The sequence below is a fragment of the Lottia gigantea genome (assembly GCF_000327385.1).
Source record: "Lottia gigantea unplaced genomic scaffold LOTGIsca_58, whole genome shotgun sequence".
NCBI lineage: Eukaryota > Metazoa > Mollusca > Gastropoda > Lottiidae > Lottia > Lottia gigantea.
In genome coordinates this window covers 1,136,999-1,151,379 of record NW_008709979.1, presented here as the reverse complement: position 1 = coordinate 1,151,379, position 14,381 = coordinate 1,136,999, and the positions used below count along the sequence as shown (strand labels likewise).

The window sequence follows — 14,381 nt, the reverse complement described above, 5'->3', positions numbered from 1 at the left end:
ATGGCGTCCAGTATCGAATTAAACCTTGAACACCAAGAACTAGTGTTTCGTTCAGGAGAAAGGATTCGTGGTGCTCTGGTAGTACATTTACAGAATCCGGTAACAATATCAGGTGAGGATGTGGTACTTGGTCAATTCCATGCGACTGTTACTTGACCTCGTTCACACTGTAGTCAATTCTTTTTTTTAATTGGCAAATGGTTATATTTATTGAAAAGCCAGTGGAAGTATTTACTATAAATGATATCAATATCGATTGAAATTCCACTATTATTAGCACGGGAATCCTGTTTGAGTCGAGGTTCACATGGAATATATTTACTAAAGAAAACGTGAATTCAGTAGAGAATTAGGTTCGCGTTAATTCACGATCCAATATCTTGTCTGGTACCCGGAATCAATTAACATAAACTGGTGTAGCCTATAGAAATGATACAATTATAGAGACTAGGACGATGAAATAAATAACAATAGCAGATACTTAGGGTGAAATAGTCTCAGTAGCAATTTTCCATTCACAATTCCAAATCTCGCATCTAAAATGAGTAACATAGTCTTAGTTAATATTAGCAGCGAGTGCATCCACAACTGTCAATTAAAGTCCGATTTGATTCACCATTATTCGTCTATATCCAGATTAAAAGGAAACGTTAAAGATATTCTGTTTAGATAACCATTTTATTCTGACTACAGTTTTCAAATTACAGACGGATTTTAAGAACCATAAGTGAGTCAGGATGCCAGATAAAAGCATTAAACGAACTTTCTTTCACTAACTGGTAGTGCTCAGTAGACCGATGCTTCCGCTTTCATTGTTTATCAATTGCTCAATCTCGAATAGCCTCGCTACCACTAAATTGTCCATAGTAGCCCTACGTGATATATAATCAGTCTTTTCTTATTAATGAAATTTATCCTCAAGACTTAAAAGTGTGTCTTTTCAAGCACGATGGGTTAGTTCTGGCATCAATCGAGCTGTATGGAACCGGATATGTTACATTCAAAATTGTCCTTCTATTTCTTCCTCTGCCATTTGAATTCTGTCCACACCATCTTTATTTTTAAGCATAGGTGGAACGCATTCTGAAACTCGTTTCAAAATGTTTTATTGAACTTATAACTTTTGTAATAGTATATTTATTTCATATAATAGTTTGTAAGATGAACTACATGAAAAATTCATGGATAGGTCTGACAAGTTATAAGAGAGTATGAATCTATCCCTAATATTGTCCACTATATAACGGTAATATATCGAAACGTTTATTTCAGCAAGACTGTAAAAGATATTACAATTATGAACGATTTAATACTTAGAATATGAATATTTTCACAAAAATTTAGATTTGACTGCATGTCTTGTATGAGAGTGCTAGGTTTCTGCTCGTTAAACCATTTTAGATTTCTTCCCATTCAACAACAAATCTAATAATTATGCGTCTTAAATCAATACTTTAAATATAGAATAAATGTCAGAAACAGAATTGTGATAAATATTTTATTTTATATCGACATACGTTATTGTTATTGAAAGATATACATTGTGAAAATAACATCTATTTTTTTTAAATTTGCAGGTGTTGAACTAAGGTTTAAGGGTAATGCTAGAGCTAAATGGAGAGAACATGCTCATGAAGGGTTAAGAAGAACTGAGGTAGAGCACGAAAAAGAGGAAATTTATTTTGATGACAGATTCTGTTTATGGGGAACAGGTAGGCCTTATGATAATCTTTTTTACAAGCATGTTAGTATTTGTTAGATACTGTCAGAAATATTTTTCAACTTCAGCATAAGACAGCACCATCCATCTTCAAAAGCTGTTGAATATTTTTAGCTTTTCAGCCATGTGTTGTAATTTACATAATGGTTTTGTTTAAATACGTTTCTATTGTATCTTTTATCTGTGTCTGGTTTCAAATCTGTGATTTGTGACTAAACTTGCTGTCAAACCTGTTTGCACATTTCATTTACTTTCTGTACGCCCAGATAATAATGTGGAAATGCATTGTCGTCATCTTTGTTTGGTTCGTTCGTCTGACCACGTTCATCAACGGTTGAGAGTTAATGCCTTTGCTTCTCTAAAATTAGTCAGAATTGGACACGACATGGACCATAGTTTTGATCTTGATTTCTTGATTTTCTCTATTTGCGATGTTTATTTAAGGAATTGTTTTAGTTTTTACACAATAATTCCAGAAAATTCATAATAGTAAGTTGGAATGGTTAAGAGATGTTTTTGAACAGATTAAAGCTAAAAATTCTAAATCATATCTTTATATGACTTTTTTCAAAAGTAGAACTTTTACTTTACTTTACCTTACTTAAGTAAAGGATCAACATGAATTTACATGTACTAAAATATTTTGTTATAACTGTCAAACGAAAAATAACATATTAAGGAGTTAATACATGTCAATTCTCCAGAGAAATTATGCTAGTGAAAGGAAATAAATAGGAATTATAAAATGAATTGCTTTTGTACTAGTTACTTTGGTGATTCTATTGTACTCGTATGTATAATAATAAGATGGATTTATATTGGATATTATATTTAACCGGGGTCATGGTTTATTAAATACAAATGTCAAAGTATTGTAATTAATTTATAAATCAATAGTAAACGGACATAAGCAATTATTGCTATTCTTAATTACATTTGAGAGGATTAACAGGGATTTTTTTATCACTCCTAAAAACAAAAATATTAAAATGATGATATTATACAATTCTGCATAATGTTGTGACTGTCAAAGTGAAGAATTATTTCTTTAAGTGCTTCAGGCAAAATTATTGACGTAAACGTAAACCCTGGGTGATTTTAAGAGCATCATACTCTCTCGCCGCCCTTTTTCACGAATTTCGTTTTACGAGAATAACTTGCAAGACCTTGATAAATCAAAGTGGGTTATAAACAACCATCAGTGAAACAATCATCAGTGATTTTGATAAGCAAGGTTTTATATAAAATTTGAAACTTCTTCCCAATTTGTTCAAATTATTTTTTTTCAGTTACAGATGAAGGTGGTTGGGTGAGTCGAGAAGTGCTAAAAAGAGGGCGCCATTTATTTCCATTCCAGTATAAACTACCAGAAAGTATACCCTGTTCATTTGAAGGTCCCGAAGCCAGTGTCAGATATACTGTGTTGGGTATCGTTCTCAGAACATCTGGTGATAATTTAACAACTCAAAAACATTTTACTGTTCTTCGCGAGTTAGATACCAAACGAGATGCCGAAAAACGAACCCCATCGGTATGTCTTTACCTTTCTCTGTTCTTCATTTATAAAACAATACAGAACACAATTGTAAATTGTTAAAATTTGTACCATTTACTAAAAAGTATACATGTACGTTTAAAATATGTTCCTTTATGTGATACGATCTATACCTCTAATTGTCGCTGGAGGATTACTTTAAAAAAAATTTTCAATATTTAGAACATTTTTTAAGTATGAAACTATGTACATTGACCGTATGTTCATTTCCATTCATGTCTTTAGGTTATACTCTCGAAGCAGGCGAGGACTTTAGGATTTTGAACAGCTCTAAAGTATCTGCTGTGACAACCACTTTTCGTCTTGTCAAACGTCTATTCTTCTCTGATTCAGTAATCTTTGATCACCGTAAAAGCATACGTTATCCTTGGTATGGGTTATCTGTTTCGTTTTCAGCCTAGACATGCCCTAGAAGACCATGCTGAAAGATCTTTTAGTTCAGTCTGTTGTCGTCCTGGTAGAGTTACCTGTTCCTTATCTGTTATAAAACGTGCCTATGTGCCAGGGGAAACCATTCATATAGATGTACAACTTCACAACATGTCAATGAGAAAATCCGGCCACTGTGATATTCAACTGAAACAGGTATATGGTGCTAATCTAATACCATATCTTTTCTACTATGGATATGGCGGAGGAGGGGGGGGGGGGGTTGGGTTGTTGTTATTAGAAATTGAAACAGAATTAAAAAATGTTGTTACTCAGAGTTTCAGACTGTGCGATCTTCAATCAACTGACCTATTTCAGCCGGTGTTTTGATATTTCTTCATCGCTCTACAATTAATGTATCATCACAATTTTTACAATGAATATATTTTGTTTTTGTTAGTCTAAATTAGTCAAATATATTCATTGCAGTTGTTAACATACGGGGATACATATACTGCAGCAGTAGTTTTAGAGGAGGTAGAATTGACAGATGCAATGAGACCTGGTCAACGTCGTCATTGGAAAGATTTCTCTATACATATACCACCGACTTGTCCTTCTAGATTGTCAAAATGTCGAGTTATTGATGTTAGATATTGTGTAGCGGTAAGTATGAACTACTGCATAGCCTATAAATGTTTTTTTCTTGGTTTGGTCGCCTGTCTGGGTTAAACCATGAAATAAATAAAATAATAAATTTTCCTACACGAGATTAGATTAAAACAGAGTTAAAGCGACATTCAAATCCACGTGTGTCCAGGATTATGAAAGTTAAAAAGATGACTCGCCTTTTCTTGAGACACTGCCATATATAAAAAAAAGACATTTTCTAGTTTGAGATATTTTTGCGATGTAGTATTTCTATTTACAAATATTCACTAATTAAACCCTCATAATGGCGCATATGTCCCTTTAACTGCATCCATACCTGAAGTGTTTGATGTGCTTAAATACTAACTTTTGATGAAAAGCCAGGAATGATTCTATTAGTACATCTTCAAGATATATTTATATTCTCCTATAATTGCTCATGCTATGACGAATGACGAAGTTGAAGACAAAGATGCTTTGTTTCTCTTAAACTCTAGTTACCTGGAACTATTTAAATATTTAATGTGCTAAAATACTAATTTTTGATGAGAACCCAATCAATTAAACCAATGAATGTATCGTCAAGATAAATTGATATCCTCCTAAATCGTTCTTGCTATTTGAAGTTGTTTGATATTAACTTTTGGTGAAAAACATACAAAATAAAACGATGAATACATCATATTGATATAGAAATATATTGCTCAGAAAACATACTGTCATTTCATTTCAGTTGGAAGCTCATTTCCCTGATGCTATTTTATATGCTGCTGTTCCAGTTACTATTACTACAATACCAGAAAAGGGAGTTATACCTGTGAAATGGAGCTATCAAGGTGACTGTTATTTTAAATGCTAATCAATATTTGTGTGCATACGTTTTATCTGTATGACAATATAACAGTCTTTTACTGACATTTACAAATTACATGTTCTCCTTTGCATCTATTTGAATTATTTTCTTTTATGTTTAGCACCCTACAGTGAGTGCGTAAATACTTAAAACGACACACTTTCTTTATATAAGTGTAAATGTTCTTAAGAGGGCACTCATATTGACATCAAAGAAACTAAACTACCGTATTATGCAGTTATTTGAATAGAATATAAAAAAAGAATTGCTATGAAACTTGAGTTTATGCAGTATATCAAAACGAAACAGATCCATGCATATTTATTTATTTTTTGCACAATATTTTATTCATATAAATAAGAAAAGGATTGGGGAACAGGCTTTCACCTATATAACCCCTCCCCTACATATTTATTACCTTATGTGGTAAGTCATTTGATAATAAGTCAATGGCAGCCCATCACTTATTTTTAGGATGAAGGTACGTGGGTCACAGGAAATTTGGTCACCGGAAACATGGTCCCAGCTATACGAGCACGTGGTATTTTGGTCACAGTAATACGGGCAAACGTTATTTTGGCCACATTAATGAGGGCACAAGGTCAAGACACTGAGCATTCCTGGAACTACTCTTATGTGCTGGGTCGCCAAACACAAGGGATATATACCAGTACCTTTTTTAACGGGGGCAAATGTAAATGGGACCAAATTACAAATGCCCTTATTGCTATGACCAAAAATCTTGTGACCATAATACCTTGTGCCCATATTAGTTTGACCATATTTCCGGTGACCAAATTTCCGTGCACCTATTTTTATTAGGAAATCATTTGAAAAATTAAGCTGACGATAACAGACAATTTGTTAGAAGCTTCTATCTATGCAACAAGTAATATTGTATGTTTCTTTTGTCATTAATTTTATATTGCTTGTGTATTTGTTGTTGATTAAATTTGTTTGCATGTATAGAAAGTTGGTGAAATGCAAGAAAGGCTTTTTTTTAGCCTAATTTCTTACCCTAATAAAGTAATTATTATTATATTATTATTATTTTTTTTATTATTACTTTCATGTATCCAAGCATTCATCACATGCAGTGGACAATTTTTGATAACATGCATGTTTTGCATAACAATGGATAGATGGTGAAACATCTGGATCTACATTTTAGACAAGTTGAAATTGTAAAATAATAAAAACTTTTCTATGTTTCAGAGCATCAATGTCACACAAACCACGAAAATGGAATTTTATCAGATAAAGACAATATTTGTAAATTCAGACCGAAATATAAATACTACGACGAATTACGTGATGTAAGAAGAGAAAAACATTATATTCTAAAACTACGACAGAGTCCAAGTATACGACGAAAACAGCTAATAGAAAAGGCCGAACTTTCAGTGACTAGTAAAACCGACACAAGTTGTGAAGTTGTTGGTGATTCTCATGCTTGATCACAGTGTCTTTTTATTGTGATTATTGGCAAATATTTTGGTCTTACAGTTGTATTTCAAAACTAATCGAGTTATGTCTGCTAAAACCTCTTTTGTGTGGATGTTGTAATGTATGGGTGATTTTTCTTTCATCGGTCATCAATTATTGCCTAAAAGAGTTGAAATAACACTGAACCTGATAATTCAATCCAACATTAATCTACATCTGATTTACGTGATATTTGTATGTGAGGAGCTTTAGATTTAAATAACCCGGAGGTGCGTGACGTTTTGCATTTTAGAGACTATGACTATCTATGTCAAGGCGAAGTAATTCAAGGTCAACGTGATCGTCAAGTACAGCTACATGGAGAAGTCAAAAAACGACGTTTTTGATGTTATTAACAATTTATAACACGATTTCATAGTTAAGACAAGGTTGAAACTCTTAAATGTTTCAATATTTGCAGGTGTCTCACTCATTTCCAAAACCTCTCTCGTTTCCGAAGAGCGAAATCTTCCCTACAATCCCACAATGCATCGCGCATTATATAAATATAATACATCATAAATATAAATTTATAAATATGCATGTACCGGAAGTAATCCACGGATATGTCACAAAGCTAGCGTTTAAAATCAGAATTCAAAGACTTTTTGAACTAGACTCAATTGATTTTTTGAGGAAAATACTCATGTTTTTTTTTAAAAGCGATTTTATTCGAAGACTTTGCAAACGAGTCCATGCATCTTTAACGGGTTAAAATGTTACATGTTTAAAAGCACTACTATTGGGTAACCAAACACTGAATTACTAGTGTAATTGTTATTGTTATCATTTTATTTCATATACATGTTATTCTCACGAAGATAAAACGATTTATTGCATTGGTGTATATTTCGAAGTTAATATTTGTAATTGAAATGAAATTGAAGCAAAGAAAGTTAAACGACTGTTACTGGAGTCGTTATACTTTCTACATCTGAAATAAATCTTGATATCTCATATCATGTCTGAAACACAATTTTCAACGAGTCTGAATGATAATTAAAATGATTAATTTAGATCATGTCGTGGTTATGATCATCAGGAGAAGCTGTTGACAAGTTAAGTACCTAAACATAAAGTGTCAACATGGTGTGAATTGCGTTCATGATTCAATAAAATTGACAAAGGATTGTTCGCCATTTTTATGTCTTTTTACCGGAAGAATATAGCCTTATATAACATAACATTTTAAAAACTAATAAATCAACTTTCAATCTTCTTAGATTTACGAAATGTTTTCTATCTCACTGTCCTTGAGTATCTTGATACTTTAACAGTACCTTACTGTACAAGGCGGAACTGGTGCCGCCACTAACGCCACACTCGAAGATTTCACTTTTCAAGACAAAATCACGCCGCAAGTTACGAGACAAGTTACTGCAATTTTAGCAATTTCAAAATATTCCTAACGAAAAGAGATGACTATTCTGTAAGTATTATTATTTTGCTTGTAATAAACAGCATTAACATATCATGTGCTTGATAACAAAAACAAAAACAGGAAAGTTTTAAGACTAAGAATTCTTTCTTTAAAGCTGATGATATTCTAGATTGAAAAAAGGAGACTAAAGAAACTTTACAAGACATTCGCACCAGTAGTGTTGGACATATTTGGCTTAAATTCGAGAACGCTGCCATACTGTCGTTTGTTTTTTCACTAAAGAATTTGTAACAATAAACTATAATGCTGTATTTTCTCGGAGCTGCTCCACAAAAACATTACCCAAAAGATTTATGGTAGTCTCGAAACCAATAAGAGCAATATTGCTAAACTGTCCACTCTAACATTGGGCTAGATTACTGCAAACATCGTCATAAAAAAAAATACAATTTGCCACAAAACGATTGTTTGTTTCATATGACAAAGGATCATGCTAAGAACAATGTTCTGAGATTTAATTTTTGTCAAAGCTCAAAATAAATTGCAAATGCGTACAACGTGCTATGATTGTTCTCAATCCCAATTTTGTGAAGAATTATTATTTGCGCAGAATTTGTAATTCGAGTATTCGCAAATAAAAAAATCTCCAGGACATAGATAGCACATTTTTAATTTCATTTGATAGAGATGTTGTGTTTTAAAAGGCAAGAGATAGGGACGAAGGGGTGGGGCATGTTTCTGGGGGAACTCCATTGTTTTCTGCCCACATAACGTCAAAATAGTCTAAAAGTCATTAGCTTTTGGATTTTTCAAGACGAAAGCAGCGTTTTATCACTTTTCTGAACTATTTTGCTCGAATAATTTTATTAGTTGGTTAAACATCATGGCTATCATGTAAGTAAATCACATGATCCTTTTTAAACATTCTTATTTTATTAAATTAACGTTGCCCGTGGAAGTGAAAATCTGAAATTTTAGCATAAAGCTTAATGTTCCTTTGTCTATATTTCAAATTACAAGTTATAAAACATAAAGTGGATGAGATTGTACTGGACTTTTTATGAACCTACCAATATAGAGAGCAACTGTCCACTTGCAATGGTATGTATAAATTTGCCGAACTCCCCAATACAAATGACAGCCAATACCTACTTAAAGCAAAAATATTTAACGAAAATGTTAAAAAAAAAGGAAGCAGAAGAATTTATAAACTAAAAAAAAAATATTTCAAAATCATCCCTGTAAATTATGTAGCGCATACAGTACATTTTACTATAATTTTCAGACTTTGATGCTAACCAAAACAACAACAACAAAGACGATAATAACAACAACAAGAAATCCTCCCAGGATGAGTTTAAGGATGATGTATACCACTGGGCAGACGGACATTGCACTCCCTGTAACGATGTTGAGGTTCCTGACTGGGTCAAGATGGAAAGTATGATAAATCATCTATCTATTCGTAATTAGTTTTCGTTTTCTGCTTTAGATGGAAACATTGTCCAAAGGGAAGAATTAATAGGGCGGTGTTGATTCTCTTTTTGGCTGACCTCGGACAAATGACACTATGAAAGAGGATTCTCCACTAGAGGCCTTCTTATTTCTAATATCACGTAGAACGTAATTCCTTTGCCCTGTTTCCCCCAAAGAAACAAAGATATTTCAAACCTATTTATCTCGTAACGGCGTTTTTTGGATCTCAGTATTCTATTTCCAAGTAAAAAGAGTTTTAATTATAAATTTTGATATATTTCAGATTCAACGACCGACGACTCCAAGCCCGAGTTAGTATGGGCAGAGGACCCATGGACCCAGGTACCACTCGTCGGTCTTCCATCTTGGATGTTTGTTGCCCGGTATTGACTACACCGTTGGCGCAGATAACCGCATGGATGATACTCCAGTCAATAATGGCGAAGATGATGCTTCGTTTTTAGCATCTGGCATTGTAGTAGCAAACTGGAGTGACGAACCATATGTCCAGTCACCTCTAGATGTACCAAGATGGGCCCTGCTCCCCGGTATCGACTATCCGGTTCACTGCGGAAACAACAGCCCATATTGGAAGAGTGTCGTGGAAAATAATTTCAGTGTACGCAAACAATTTCGTAGAAATATTAATAAGTCTAAATTTCATATAAAGGAAGGAAGGGGACATAGTTACTCTTTCAATCCAAACAAAACAGGCCAAACAAATCGCCATGAGGAATCTTAAGAAATAAAAAAAACGATAAAGACATAAGTTACCTTGCTAGAGTATTCTTTAAAGTGGAAGGGGTTCAATTTTAAAAACTTTTTACAAGTACTGTGTATTATGCTTCTACACTTTTAGTATTCCTTGTGTTTCGGCGACCGTTTTAACACCACATAACTTTCGGACTTTCCACATATCTTATGTTGAATATTTAGTACATAATCTATAGTATATTGTAGCCTACTCTTTATGTTATATATATTTTTGTCTGGCTACTATAAATTACTTTTTAATGACATAACCAGCAGTTTTTTTTATAATCAATGGTAAAAGGTTGCTTCCTCCTGAATTCGGGAGTTCAAATAGACTGGCTTAATAGGGGGTACAGTCGAGCCGCCAGGATTGTGATTTGAAATGCGGAAGGGAATCGACGCAAGCCTGTCATGTTGACACATATTTGGGAAGAAATGTATGAAAATATTATTTCTAAATTTCACAGAAACGATATGTGGGTACAGTACAGGAAAAAGTATTTTTTTTAGGAGAATTTGTAACTATACATTAGAAACAATGATATCACATATGTTAGTGAGCATATGTGACTATACCTGGCAAGCTATCTTTTGGTTTGCGTGTGGTGTTTAACAGGATGACATTGATGGGTTTTTTCCATGATACGATTATATTTGAACTTCCTAAGCATGATGTTTATTTCCACACCCGCGAGTAGTTTATATAAACGAATTTGACAGGTGTACTTCCATTCGACGTTTAATGCCAATCAAATACAGCGATCATTTCACTATAACAGATGTCATAAAATGCCATTTAAAGGTATATCATTCCGCACCGAAACTAATAATTTGTAAAACACATCGATACTGCTGTGAACCACACAATATGATTTAAAATAAATAAATGTGAAACAAAAATATTGGTATGCTCCATTTTCATAAAAATCATTGCAAGCAAACCCGTACATAGACCATATATCTGAACATTGCAAAATCAGACTGCCATCACGTAACAAGATATGATACATCCTGCTAAATCATTTTCAAATTAATGTCTTTATCTCCAATAAATAACAACCAGCCCTCTCCTAAAAACATCTCATTTAAGGGACAAGTGCGCCATTTTGCGGGGTTGATTTGAGTCTTGAATATATGTAAATAGTCGTCAGAAGTATTAGAAATTTACGAAAATCACATAATTCCTTAATTTAAAAATACATTAGACTAGGATTTTATTCACTATTTCTATATATGTCTTTTCAATATATCACAGAGTATCTTAAAATGCCCAGCCGTCATTTTAAAATGCAATTGCGGATAATTCTGGATACACATAGATTTGAAAGCTCAAATTTCGATGGTGAGATGTAAACATTATTACTGATTGCCTGTAAGCTCATTCCCGTTTCTAAGACTAAAGTTTAATTGGTCAAGAAGAAAAGTCTCTTTAAATACTTTAACTGGACAATGCTTCGTCATGTTATAACTAACCAAGGCTGTACAAAGACCTAGTCAGATCTGAAGATTTCTCATCTTCCAAACCAACATTGCCAAACCTTCCAATTGATCAAGATCAAACTACCAACTACCACGATTACTAACAACTACCAAGTCTTCGATACAAGCTTCTGTTTTAAGCGGACATTAATTTGTCATCAAACACGGTTGAAATCACAATATAGGCTAATGTGTTTGTAGATGAAAGGACATGAAACAACCCCCTCAAATCATGGCTTATTGTCATTTTGTAGGGTTCACATATTGACATCGTTTCGTGACATCTGTACCAAATAAACTGTATTTGCATACTTCAAAACTTCGCTCTACAATTGATGTATTGAGCACTATTTTAACAGTGAAAATATTTTATTATTGTACTTCAAAACTTTTACTAAAATGTAACTCGTCAACTTCACTGTCACTTAATATGCACAAAGGAAGTGGAAGATGAGATAAAAACATTATAACAACAATAAAGTATTTTGTAACGGTGGAACATGCCCACAACAGAAACGAGGAGATACCATCTTGATTTTCCCGAATGAAAATTGCGCTACTCTGTCGCTTCCTTACCAACTGAAATGACTTTTAACATAAACAAATGTTAAAAAAAAACATCGCGCAGGAAGGGTTTTAAACAATATTTCTTTTAATCCCAGTTTACTTTCCAACAAGCATAAGCATTTTCAAAACGGTGTCCTCTATTTCATTCAAAGTTTGGGTCAAGGGTAACAACTAAATATATCCTTTCTTTGAAAAATCGCAGAGAAGAACTCATCAAAATCCAAAAGGTTATGTGTTTTTACACCAAAAATCACCCAAACAAATTTCTGTTTTTAGGTCAATTGATTATATGGAAGGCAATGGTCCTAAATCCTCACATTGGCTAACTATCTGGTTAAATCTGAAGAGATAAAGCTCCATTTTTCAATTTTGGAATTGCTAAAAGACCTTATTATGTGTATCAAGCGTCATGTCGCGGCGCTGGAGCCCGCTCAAAGGTGTGGATTGAGGCAGTGAAAACCCTGAAGATGAGGCTTTTTTATTTCAGCGCAAAGAATTTTGATATCAAGATAGATCCGCTTTGGCGGTTAATTTTATTAGCGGGCGGTGCTTATTGGGGATTTCAAATGATAATCTCGGTGAAATATAAATTTCTGGTGAAATATCATGATATTTTAGTGACGGCTTCTTATGGTCAACGAACTATGAACGAGACAAAACTTTTTCTGATGAAATAACGTGCCATAAATATTTTTTCTTTATGATTTCACCCCCCCTCTCTTATCTGTACTTTGAAGTGTAGATACTAGGCAAAACAAAAAACACAAAGGATATATTATGGTATAACTCCCTTCTTTAATAACAAAGCACATAACGTTTCAACACAATTTACACGTGTCGTCATCAGATGAAATGAAGTAGTGGGGGTAAACATGAGGATATATAACAAGAAGGAAGCCATGTTCAGAAGAAAAACGGTAATGAATAGATACTAGGCTTTCTTACTTGTGAAAAATAATCAAATTTAATCTATATAAAAACAATGACTCGAGAGTTTTACATTTCTTTTTTAAAACAACACAATGTAACTGCCAATTTTTTCACTGAAAATTTTAGACTTATTTTTTAAGATGTTTATAGGATTTATTATTATAGCATTGATGTAAGAAACGGTATTTTACCTCGGGCATCTGTTATAAGCCTGACGTATGCCAACTATCAAGAATTATGAATGCATTGTAATTTTAAATTTAACTTCCAAAAACAATTAAAGTTATGAAACAAAACGGAATGAATATGTTATCTTTTTTTCCCTTTAAATATGTCGACACATTAGTTTTTAAAAGATTGATAAAGATGAAAGATTTAGGGTTTTAAAAACACGTCATATTCCTCTTTACAGACAGTTTTGTATAAAATTTCTTCCGACAAATAAATTATAAGTTAGATAATAAATACCGAGGTTTGAACGTAAAGCATCAGTATTCAACTGGCCGCATAGTGTTCGTAAATCTTTCTTCTTTAATTGTTGTTTTGCGAGTAGTGTTTATATTTGACGTAATCTTGTAACTATTTTGAATTGCAATGTTGTGTAAAGGTAAGATATTTTTAGAATTCACATAATACCAAAATACATTTATGTGAAATGAATAGGTTAGCGAAAAGCATAATTATGTTAGCTTTTAACTTCAAAAAGGACTTGTCTATGTGAACTGTATCTGGTCAGAAACATTTAAAAGTTCAATTTGATTTTGGTATCTGGCATCGCTTTCAACTTTGCTGATTGCTTTCCTTACATGTCACTAGGAGTTTTCACGTGGAGCATTGTTTCTTTGTCTTCGTGCATGGCTTAAAATTTGTTAACTAAGAACTTAAATGATAGTTGATCGATGCTTTTCGGGTCTGCTAGATTTCACACATGAATCAAGTGCACATTTTGCATGTTTGAAAGTATTAGATCTATTTAACATTTTCTATTTGTTTTATATCAAAGTTTCAAGGCCATTAATAATATACTATTTCTGCTTTCCAAGCAAAAGATTGCAATTGGGAGGTAGCTTACGCTTTTTGTTATTCAGTTTCAGTCTTATGGATACTACTATTGTCCATCTATTTGTGTAGCCTTATCAACCATTCAGCGAATGGACACGAC

At 33.1% G+C, this 14,381-nt stretch overlaps 1 protein-coding gene across 1 annotated transcript; it reads left to right on the top strand.

The window, feature by feature from the left end:
* On the top strand, positions 1-6,605 carry LOTGIDRAFT_166452 (hypothetical protein; the record flags this gene model as incomplete). Its single annotated transcript, XM_009063517.1, has 7 exons — positions 1-112; positions 1,578-1,712; positions 3,010-3,251; positions 3,672-3,860; positions 4,134-4,310; positions 5,029-5,131; positions 6,364-6,605. 7 exons carry the CDS (start codon positions 1-3, stop codon positions 6,603-6,605), a joined length of 1,200 nt encoding a protein of 399 aa, XP_009061765.1.
* Positions 6,606-14,381: the final 7,776 nt, after the last annotated feature.